The 12,140-nt window shown below is 39.8% G+C and overlaps 1 protein-coding gene across 3 annotated transcripts in view; it reads left to right on the plus strand.

Annotated features, from left to right (window-relative positions):
* LOC102226374 (E3 ubiquitin-protein ligase TRIM62) overlaps positions 1 to 4,553 on the plus strand; it is a 46,263-nt gene extending 41,710 nt beyond the window's left edge. For all 3 annotated transcript variants that reach the window (XM_023325144.1, XM_005796944.2, XM_023325143.1), the window contains exon 6: positions 1,413 to 4,553. In XM_023325144.1, coding sequence (XP_023180912.1) covers positions 1,413 to 1,963 — 551 coding nt within the window. In that variant the 3' untranslated portion in view covers positions 1,964 to 4,553. The remainder of the gene's footprint in view (positions 1 to 1,412) is intronic.
* The last annotated feature ends 7,587 nt before the right edge of the window (positions 4,554 to 12,140 follow it).

Below are 12,140 nucleotides of genomic sequence, written 5' to 3' on the forward strand. Positions count from 1 at the left end.
TGTGTGTTGTTTACACTCCCAGCGTGGGTTGATGTATCTGAGACTGAGCTGTCCTGCAGGACACTTTTCTTTGAAGGCCAGTGGCTAAAGATAAAACAGATGTGTGGTGTTGGTCACATGGATGCAGCTGTTGTGAAACTCTGGTCTGTTTCTCATTCCTGATCATTTTAATCAGCAGGAATATTTTGGGCTGTTGCCACACCTGATTTGTAAAGTTTCTCAGCAGCTCTACCAGTCGGCTCTGAATTGGCATGACTTCAAATAACATTGGAGCCTTTATCTAAGTCATAAAGTTAATGCTAACACAACACGAGTTGTAAACTGACCACAGAGCAGCTGAGAATGCAGCCAGAGTGAAGGAGTTACATCTGGAACACCAAACTTGGGCGTAAGAAAATGGTCTTCATCTTTAAATTGTTTTTATTAAATTAAGTTTCCTTTTATCTATTGAAAAGGAGCTGAAACTGTGTGAGACCTAACAAACCGTCACCCTACACAGGCATTTTAAAAACTCTGAGCTTTGTCTGCCTGGAATTAATCACAGTAACAAACCACCAAGTCACCAAAATACTTCATGTTAGGAAACATTGCAGTGATTGTTCAAGCCTCACTTTCCTCCACATGTTTTAATCACAAGAGTTTAGCTGCACCAGTAGTTAAATGTTAAACCTTAGTTCAATTAAAACTTAAATGTTCTCTCCGTTTTCAGCTCAGAAAAGCAGAATAAGTTGGTCCTCTTTATTCGTACTCTAGTTTGTTTGCTTAGAAGGTCCGGTTCGATTGGGGAGGTGTGAATGCACAATCAAACTTCGATAAGGACCAAGAAAAGCGAACACTGGTTCGCCTAAAAACCTAGGTCTTGGTTTGGTTGAAGTGAACTCTGGTGTGGTTTGAATGCATATGTGGATGCAAACAGAACGGAGATTGCTCCAAAAGCGGACTATAGCGCAGGGCATTCTGGGTAAATTCAACCAAGAATGTAAAAGTCTTAATGCTCGTGGTGTTTTGCCAAAGACAAAAGAGAAAACCTGCAACCACTAAAATCTGATACTACTTCATTTTTGTTAAAAATTTGTGAGGAAAGAAGTTGTGTCTTCTTCAGAGGTTTTGTGTCATTTCCTTCAGTGGTTCTTGGTGCAGCGCCACCACAGGCAAGTGGGGGAACAGCTCTTTGAAAGGGTTTGATTCATTTGACAGTGCAATGTGAAAACATACCAAATGTCGCAATTTTGGTTGCCAATCGAACCAAATTTACTGAACTATCAGATGTAAAAACACCCCTAGAAAATTCCATTTTAAAATATTTAACCATGCTTTGAAAATCAATGGAAAGGCTGATCTTCATGTCTGTTGATCACTTTTTTTCTGTCTCTAAAATCTGATAGGTAACCTGTAATCTCTCTTACCAACAGTGCCAGGAGCCCTGACCCTTGACCCCATCACAGCCCACCAAAGACTGATCCTGTCAGACGATTCCACCATCGTGGCGTATGGGAATCTCCACCCGCAGCCTCTGCAGGACTCCCCGAGGCGCTTCGACGTGGAGGTCTCCGTCCTGGGCGCCGAGGGCTTCGTATCGGGCGTCCACTACTGGGAGGTGATGGTGTCGGAGAAGACGCAGTGGATGATCGGCGTGGCCAACGAGACGGTGAGCCGCAAGGGCAGCATCCAGATCCAGCCCAGCCGCGGCTTCTACTGCATCGTGATGCACGACGGCAACCAGTACAGCGCCTGCACCGAGCCCTGGACGCGCCTCAACGTCAAGAGCAAGCTGGAGAAGGTGGGGGTGTTCCTGGACTACCCGAAAGGCCTGCTCATCTTCTACAACGCAGACGACATGTCCTGGCTCTACACGTACCGGGAGAAATTCACCTCAAAGGTCTTCCCTTATTTCAGCCCCGGCCAGAGCCACGCCAACGGCAAGAACGTGCAGCCGCTGCGCATCAACACCGTGCGGCTTTAAGGGGAAACGATGACCAAACAGATGATTAAATCATAGGTGACAGAAATGTTTAAAAATGTATATTGGGGGTTGTTAAAGTTTTTTGTTTTTTTTCTTAGTTCTGTCAAGAATCATGCTTTCCGAAATGTTTATTTTTTAAGAACCTTAAAGTCGTCGTTTGCACTTGGACCTCATTGAGCATCCTGTTGGGAACAAAGATGACACTAAGTGGAGAAACTAAGTGGGCTTTGACAGACGGAGATGAAGAACAGGCCCAACTCACACTCCCAGGCGAATCGCTCTCACTATAAACTCTCGCCTGTCAGGCTCGATGTCGCCTGTCTGTTTCCAAACAAGTGCACCAGTGAAAAACAGCCTCTTGTCTTCTTCTATACTGCTGGTTTCCGGTGCTGGATGTGATTGACGGGACTCCTGTTTGTTTTCTCTGTTTTTCAGATTGTGACTCACTCGTGTCAAGTGTTCTGGTATCTTGGAGTTGTTGCTGTTTTGTTTTTTAATAAGTTAATTTGTGGATTTTGGCTTCAGAAGAGCCTTAAATAAGAGAGTATCATTTTTGTTTTGGACTATTATGTTTCTCTGTGTAATCCGTCATTGTGAAGAAAACCTGCGTGTGTGTGTGTGTTCTGTCTGTTTTATTTCTAAACACTTAAGAGCAGAAGAGCACTACTTGCAGTGTCTTGCAAAAGTATTCACACTTCTTGAATTTTTTCTCACATTACAACCATAAGTTCAATGTATTTTATGTGCCTGATCGAGACAAAGTGAGTTTGAGCTTGTTAAGTAAAGTCTCTGAAAAGTGTGGCATGCATTTGTAGTCGGCCCCTTTCCTTTGCAAAACAGGTCAAGCTCAGACTGGATAGAGAACTGGATGAAGTTTTAACATAGATTGTCCACTAGATTTAAGTCTGAACTTTGACTAGGCCATTTTAACACAGGCATCTATTTTAATCTAAACTGTTATTCTTCTTTGTTTTTGTTTTTTTGTATGTTGGTCAAAACGTTGCTTGGTTCTGGTTTTCTTCTTGCCAGTCTTCCATAAAAGCCACATTTGAGAAGAATTTAAGTGACAGATTCTTCCACCTGAGCTATGAATCTCCACAGACCCTCCAGAGTTGCCTTTTCATCATTTCTGAGGGTAAATAGTTGCACTGGTTTAATTTGTAAAGTGTTTAAGAGGGGTGAAAACAAATGCTTCCCCCACTTTTGTGTGTAAAAACCATAGAAACTCTTCATCATTCTACTTGTACATCATAATTATGCACTGCTCTCTCTTGCTTTCACATCATAACATAAAATGTTGGCTGTAACTTCATACAACATGGCTGCATCGGGGGTGTGAATACTTTTCTAATGCATTGTGCTCAGTAGGTAATTTTAAAAAGGCAGGACATTGCTTAGGCAAATGCTGCTATTGGTGAAGCAAGGACCTTCTAGTTTGTACATAAAGTAAAAAGGAGGAAGTCTCCAGTGGATTTGTTCATATTTAAGTTCCTGTCCTCTTCCTGAGACGTCCACATGTTTCTTCCCTCATCTTGTCTTAATATTAAATGGATATTAAATTAAGTAAATATTGATTCTTGTTGTCGAGGGAGGTGTGAGGAGAGTGCCACAGAGAACCAGTGTCCTCTTCTATTAATTCACCTCATTTGTTAGATGAAATTGAGCTGAATGTTTGGAGAAGAGGCAGTGGGCGGGTGAGTTATGTGCTGGTGTTGCATGATAATAAAAATCACAGATCATTCCTTTTGAGGCTCGGTCATGTTCATTTCTGTCCCATGTGCCTCACGTGCTCTTGTTTCATCGTCAGTCACCCACAAGTCCTGCTGTCTGGGGTCGCAAATCCAACTTTGGCTGTCGCTAATGAAGCTGAACGCCCAAGCAATGGAAAAAAAATAGTAATAATTGCACAATTCTTCAAGATCAAGTTGATCTCAACCAACAAATAATGAAACAAAAGCAGCAGCCTTCCTTTGCTACTGTATTTTTTTATTTTTGCATTTGTGCGCGTGTCGTCTTTGTTGGTTTATAAAGTAAAAATTGGGGCAGTGCCCTCACTTCGGTAGGAAATGATTCTGGTATGTGCCGTAGAATGTGAGTCGAGCTGCGAGTCGGTGGCTGTTTTAACATGCACAGATCTGCAGGAGTCTCTGATGATCCTTAAATTATGAGTCATTTTTGCAGAGCAACACCTGGATCTGCTTGTTACCCACAAAAAGCCTGCTGTTCGGTTTATTTTAAGGTTTTAGGCTGAAGTTCCAGACACTATGGAGAGCTTTCTGATGTTTTGGTCTAAAGTGGATCTTGACATGCAGGATTAAAGAGAATTTGACTCCAGATTGTTTTGCTGCATTCAGTGGAAATATTACAACTAATAGGAGTTGTGTTGGGTCAATGTTGAATCTATTGGTAAAATATATATATATTATGCTCATAACTATGACACTTTATATGGATATAATGATGACTGTGTCTTTTGATGATGGCCTATTCGCACCTGTTGTGTTTAAAAAAAAAACACTTCAGTGGGCTTTTGCTGCTGGAGGATTGTGGGAAATGTTTTAATGTACAATAAACCACTATAAAAACCTGACTGTGTCTTTTAGTTTGTCTTGAAATTAATATTCTTGCTGCAGGATAAAAACATATCTGTGGGTAAATCTCACCATCAGGTGATTAAAAACAGGTCTGTCAACTCATCACAGAAAATACATTTTGCATTTTTGTAGCGATTTTATTTCTTAAACATTAATTGTTGAGATTTTCACAAATATTTGGATTTGTGGTCATTCATAAAGAATAATTAATAGTAACTGAACCACCTGGTGTCAGTCTCGTGTGTAGAATGAACTTTTCCTGTTTTTAAGCTTTTCTTTCCTCAAAGTTATTTTTTTTTATTCCCAAAGGCACAAACACCGACTGCCGTGGCTACAAAACAAGCACAACCCTTCTTTTTAAATTTTAAAACATGGTCAAGATATTGATTATAGCACAAATAAAAAATGTATTGCAATAAATTATATATAATAGTTCCATAAACAAGTCAATATTAATGAATATTAAATGTTAATTGCAATTTTAATTGAGTCCTGCTTTTAAAATAGATAAAATAATTAAATTATTCATCAACTGAGGGTTTTTTTTTCTTTCTTAGCGGTGCAAAGACAGGGACACAAGCTGAAGAAGACGCACTAAAATTGCAATATCATCTAAATGCACTGCAGTCCTAAATTAAAAAGAACAGTGGGCAAAAACTTGAGTAGCAAAGCTTAACCAAACAAAACACATGGATCTGTTCAGCATGTGAAAACTACGAAGCATATTGTTTGTTACAGCGGCATAAAACAAAGGCTAATATTTCTAGTCACACGCTTAGCCTGTTTAGCTTAGCATAGCTTAACTTTTAGCATACAGGAGCTAAAAAATATAGTCTTATTTGTAGTGCCCTTATGCTAACTCTCTGCAACTTATCAACTTAAAGTGAAAATTATTGAGTCATTATAGACTACAAATTTCAAGCTTGTGGAAAAATTATCCCTTTTTCTCCTTTTGTGTGTGTGTGTGTGTGTGTGTGTGCGCGCGCGCGCAGTAGACTGGAGCCGTTTTCTCTTATTTCACAACATGAACTTGCCAATGGGGTGGAAACCAGCTACTTGGTTACTATCTCGTGTATTTTTCGTGTAAATGTTCAACTTGCAGAAATATTAATGGCGGTTTAAAAAACAAAACAAAACAGGAGCATTTTTGTAAAAAATGGACAAGAAGTGTGGACAAAATGCAACCCAGCTAGCATGACTGAACGCTCAGACAGCGTCACATGAACGTTCCCAAGCACGTTCGGCGGAAGTAGTAACGGCTGATAACGGAACCGACCCGTGTGAGACGGACAATGAAAACACGCTGCGTCCGATCTCCTACATGGTTCACTACTTGGTGAACACGAAGAAGCGTGTAAACCACGGAGGAGCTTCGTGGCCCGAACGGAAAGCCGCCTTCTCAAATGAAACATATGAGGAGCAGATGAGTCCCGTTCAACGGCCTTGTAGAGAACGTTCAAGCTCTTCACGTGAACGACACGGTTCTGGTCACTGGCAAAGTAAGTACTAACACGTAGGCCATGTTTGTCTTAGCTTGCAGATAAAAGCTACATTAGTTTAAAAAAACTGTGACTGAGTAGTACTTGTAATGTGCTTATATTGTTAAGTTTGATAGGAACAAGAAGAGAGCTAGTTCTAAACTTGTACTTTGTTTATTGTTGTCATAACATCTACATAACAATTTCCTACCAAGATGGCTGTCAGTTACAAAGTTCCCGGAAGTGACGATACATTTTAACTATTTTCATTTTGATGCCCATCAAAATCTTTACATACAACATTTGCCAAAAAGGTTAAAATGACCTGTTTCAGTGACATTAAAGACAATAAAGGCAAAAATAATGATAAAAAACACTTTATTCTACTATGCTGTATGTAAATAAGTGGCATTATCAGTAATACTTTAATTAGAAAAATGTATCTTGTACAGCGTATCAATTTTAATGCGATGGGATTTGGAAACATTCAAAAATAATAAGGTAATATGATATGATAAGGTTGAGAGCTCTGGAGGCGGTGGTCAGGTAGGGTGGCCTAGCAGATTTCAAAGATTTCTGTAAATATAAGACAGTTTTTGTAAACTGAGAAGCCAAAAATGAAACATATGAGAAGCAGATGAGTCCCCATTGAAACACAGGAATGCTTTGCCTCTGCTTGTTAACACTTGATCCCTCCCTGTCAGAGCTTCATGGCACATATTTCAGTGGATCGTTGCCAAACTTCCAGCTGGGAGGCGGGAAGCTGTGCAATCTTTTTCATCGCTCTGCCTCGTGTTTTTGGCAACTGCGCAAGGCTCAGGGCGTGCGACATGCGGCATGAAAGAGATGTCTCCTGGAGTTCGGTGTTTTTCTCGCTGCGAGTGAGCCACAGCCGCCAACAAGTCCCCCTGCGTTTGCCATCTGTGGTGCATCCAAGTGCGCGGTTGTTGAAATGCAAAATAAATGGTTTGATGTTTCAAAAATCGTGACAAAACGTTGATGGCTGAGTCACGCTCTGTGTAGAAGTGCCTTAGAAAAGTGGGCAGGCATGCCTTTTTGCTTCATTACTTCACACTTGAAAGCAGTTGAGTCTTGTTGCATCATGATTGCAGCCACTTCTCAACAAAGAGCACACAGTTTGAGACAACAGGCCATACTCATCATGCTGCCTCTGAATGTGGGTACGTCTCTCAGCTCAACGCAGTGATTTTTATCAGAGGACAGAACGCCTGTCCTGTCATGGACACGTTGTTCCTGGGGGGACGTGTCCATTAAACAGCCACTGAAGTCTCCTTAGAGAGATTTGATTCCTGTGTGCTGCGGCTCTCCTGAGGCAGGAGTGTGAGGTTTCTAATCTCGCAAGCAATCTGGGGACGAAAAGCAGAAATGACGCCTCCATTTTCATTCTGGTTACCAACGAGACTTTCAGCTATGATGCTGGTGGCATGAACAGACTCCTCATCGGTGTTATTGAATGTTCTGGGATTACTTACAGTGCTCGGTGACATAGGACTGGAGGCCTGTTATTAAGCTCTCAATGTGAAACAATGAGACAAAAGATGCCCTCATTTTCTGCGTTTCCATTACAAATGTCCAAAAAAACTTTGTCTATATTCCACTAATGTAAAAAAAAAAAACACAATTTTGCAATTGCAGTGTTTCCATTTAGGGGCTGTATTATGTGTTTTTCAGGCACATAGTGCTATTTATAACATAATCAAGTAACTATATTACCTTCAGTTTTTATAAACATAGTCTGTATATTAAACACAACTTAAAAGAAATACCATATTTTTGGACTATAAGCCGCTAATGTTTTCCTACACTTTGAATCATGCAGCTTGTAGCCCGGTGCGGCTTTTCTGTGGATTTTTCTTCTCTCTTTAGCAGGAAGTGAATCATTGGAAGTCAAAATTGGAAATCAACGAAGAAAGCGCTAATTTCCATCTAGAACAAGCACATGCTAGCAGCAGGCATGACGGAGAAATGTTTTCAAACTCATATGATGCAGCTTGTAAGTTGAAGGCTATCGATCTGTACTGCCAGATCGAGAGCCGCTGCTCTTAAGCTCGGCGTGAACGAATCCATGGTTCGGCGTTGGAGACGGAGGCCTGCGTCCTTAATAGCAGATTTATTAAGTGAAAAACCGAGAGCGGCGGAGATACCAGCGGTTTATAGGCCGGTGCGGCTTACACATGTACGTTTCCAGTTTGTTTTTTGTTTTTTTAAACTTTGTAGGTGCGGCTTATAATGAGGCGCGCTCTATAGTCCGGAAAGTATGGTAATTGTGCCTCTGTCTCTTTCAAGGAGCCGAGCGGGGGAGTCGTGGGGAACGGCCACTCAGTCAGGCGGAAACTTGGAAGCTTTTAAACTGCAGCTCCAAGGAGAAGGAAGAGATTATAATATTTAGTAAAACTCAAAAAAGTCAATTTTTACAAAATACTGCTCCTTTAGATAAGAAATATAATTAAAATCACGCATGAATAAGTTTGTTCTCATCATAAGTCATTAGAAAAACATGCTGCACTGTCATTCTCCTACAACTTCCTGTCTGGTTGTTGATCCCATGTGATGTGAAAAAAGCTTTTCCATTGCAAGTTTGCGAAATAGTCTAATTTCAATATGGCTGAAAAACCACTTGATCCTAACCTAACACTTGTTTTGGAAAAATGTGAGGTTTTTTTTATTGACATGTCTCTATTATGCAAATGTATTTTTATTTAAGTCCATATATGGACAATGGAAACACAGCTACAGTCACATCGCCCCACTGGCTCCCAGGATGTTTCAGAGTTGATTTTGAACATTTGTTTGTTTTTAAAGATGTTAAAGGCATTGCAGCTTCTTATTTATGTGGCACCTGGCCCAGTCAGGGCTTTTTGTTCTGCTGACCAACATCTTTTGGAAGTCCTCAGTTTAAAGTCCAAACCGTGGGGTGACCATTCATTTGATGGAGGTGGTCCAAAACTCTGGAATTCATTACCTTTTTAACTGTGGCTCATCAATGATCTATTTTTGTTTAAGTCTAAACTAAAACCACATTTGTTTAGAGCCGTGTTAGCACACTGTGACTCTTATGTTTCTACCAATGTTGTCACCGTGTTTTTATTCTAGTCTGTTTAATCCTGCATGAATGGAAAGCAGTTTGGTTCAGTAAATGTTGTAAAGTGACATACAAACTAATTTTATTATCTGACTTAAATTAGTCTGCAATCCTTTAAAAGGTACACACATGCTCTTATGCGACTCTGCATATTTTTGAGCTGCAGTATAGGAAGAATGGAGAGAGAGAGAGTGGACTTGGACTCAACCCCAGGACCTTCTTGCTGTGAGCAGCTGAACCGTCCCAGTGCCAAATATAATTCTCAGTGTTTTGCTCCCAGTGTAAAAAACCCTGAACTGAATCTCAGATGACTTGAAGAAGCTGTTTGTGTTAATGTCTGCTTCCCTTTCAAATAAAATCAGAGGATAACTTTACAATTAGTCAACAACCTGATTGCTAACATTCCTTTCCCTTCATTCCTCTCGTATTAGAGGTCTAACAATGAACAACATGAGTTGTCCCTTTTCTGGGACAGGGCGCCATCTGGTGGTGAGTTGTGTCCTCAACTCACCAGAGCAGGTCAAGTTACTTTTGACCTGCTGTTTCTCATTAGTGGGTTGACAGGACCAAGCTGAGGAATTTGGTTAATGCATTGGATCAGATTCTTGTGTTATTTCTGAATTATGACGTAATACAACTTCGTAATAAAATAGAGAAATTATTCCTTGACTAGTTCCTGGACTCTCAGAGTGGATCCACCAGCTCCTAAAATAAATCCAGGGTAAAACAGATTCTCACTCAGTTTGTTTTTTTGTTTTTTTTATTGATTTTCATAACTTTATGTAAACATCAACAAAAGTACACAAAAAATCAACCCACCCCAAATCAACAAGGAGCACTGCAGTGTCCATCTCACTCAGTTTTAATGTTAATCTACAACATAAACTTTTGTGTCGATACACTCCTGAAAAGTGAAGATAAAGGAAACTGTGGGTTGAGTGTTTACTAGTTTGTGTCCTCAGAGCACATAATATTCCTGATCTATAAGGATGAGTCGCTACCAAGCTGCTGCAGAACCTGATGGAGTTATTAATTCCTTTATTCAGTGTGCTAATAGTGTGTAAAGGCAGAAAACGTGCAGGACCGCGTTCCTCGATGAGCAATATTGGGAAGGACTGAATTGAAGCACAAAAGGGAAACAAAGTGTTGCAAACATGGATTTTCCTTCCGGTTTTGTTGTTTTCATGTTGAAAGTCTGTTTGTTTTTGAATGTGCTTACTGAAATCTCATACTATTATGTCTTATTCTTGTCCTTAATTTCCAACTTTTAAAAAAAGCAAATTGCATTTTTTTAATTAGCCTGAGTGGTTTGGAGCAGAATGCTGCACCGACTTGTCTGATTTGGCATGGGAGTAAAAGGCAGGATCAGAACGTGTTCCTTGAAATGAGAGGCTAAAACTCACAGCAACACGTCTCAAATCTGCAGACAGATGTTTAAATCAAGTGGATTGAGTGAGGTTGACCTTTACGGTGAGGTCAGAGGTTGGAGAAGGGTTAATGTTGGTAAATACAATATTGAACTAAGACACAAAGGATGCCGGGAACAAAGATACCACCTTGTCTGGGCTGGAAAAAATCTGCTGATTCTTGCAGACACAACATCTTGTTTGCTTAACTAATCCACACTTAAGCCAGCACCATTTTAAAAGGATCAAGTTCTTCTTGACCTTTATTTTGTTTCATGTTGTCATTTGGACACAAGTAATGAAAAAAAAACAGCAAGTCAAAAAGAAGGGCTTTACAGTGATGAAAATTGAGGAAATTCAATTATTTGTCCTTTAATGTCTAAAAAGAAAAGTCATATATTTATTATTAAGCAACATACTTACCCTTGATTTCGTCATTTAACAAACAATATTACCAAAATAAACCCCAAACAAACAAACGACCCACAGCAATAGCCCGCTGTAGGTCAGTTGATGACATTGTAGGTTTTTTGCCGACTTCTTTTAAAATCTTGCGGTCTGCTTTCTAGATAAACTTGTTGGCCGTTGTTGTAAGTGAGCACCTCCTATATGGACGCAGCTTCTGAATACATTTTCAAACTTTAATCTATTTGTTATATTGCTTTTGGATGAATATCCTCTTCCTGGTTTAGTGGCCTATTTGCCGATGATGGTAAAGGACATAATTAACTGGATAATGACACAGCAACTGTGTTTCCAATACAAATGTGCACAAAACATTGTCAATGTTCCACTGCTGTCAAAAAAACACAATTTTGCAATTGTTGTGTTTCCATTAAATAGGCAACAAAGCATCAATACGCACCAAAATCGCACATGGATAAGTTTGTTCATGTGATAAGTGATTAAAAAACATTCCATGTTGTCATCCTCCAACTACTTCCTGTCATCTTCTTCTTCATCCCGCGCCATTGGCAACATCCCGTTGTTGATCATGTGACTTGTGTTTCCATTGCAGTTTTGCGAAATACACTAATTTCAAACACTTCATCCTAGCAGCAAAACATTTTATTGAAAAACATTCTTTTTTAGAAATTGGTGTTTCTGTGAAGCAAATTTCAAAAATATCAAATTATACGGGAAATGGAAACATAGCTTTTCTCCTCAGCTTCAGCCAGAATCTTTATGCGATATTTTCCTTTTGTTCTTGATTTTCACATTTCGCTCCAAATCACGTTTCCATGGCGTTTTCCCGTGTTTATAACTGTTTGAACAGACGAACGTGTCACTTTCAGACGTCTTGAAATGTTTGTCTTTTTGACATCGTCCCTGAATTCATCTGATTTTTCATGAGGTCACACAGGAGGACATTTGTTTGAGGTTGTTGCTTTAAAATACAACCAGAAGCATAAAAACTCAGATATTGTGAATCAGCCTATCAGGAGCTATTGCATCATCATTCAAGATTTCCCAAATTTCATAAAGGTAAAAATATTAGTGTGGGTAAACCTATGTACTTCAAAAGTTGCAACTGATCTATATGGGGAATGTTTACTTTAACTTCATGCCAGTGAAGTGATATCTGTCTTGCTTGGA

The sequence above is a fragment of the Xiphophorus maculatus genome, chromosome 20, assembly GCF_002775205.1.
Source record: "Xiphophorus maculatus strain JP 163 A chromosome 20, X_maculatus-5.0-male, whole genome shotgun sequence".
Classification (NCBI taxonomy): Eukaryota; Metazoa; Chordata; class Actinopteri; order Cyprinodontiformes; family Poeciliidae; genus Xiphophorus; species Xiphophorus maculatus.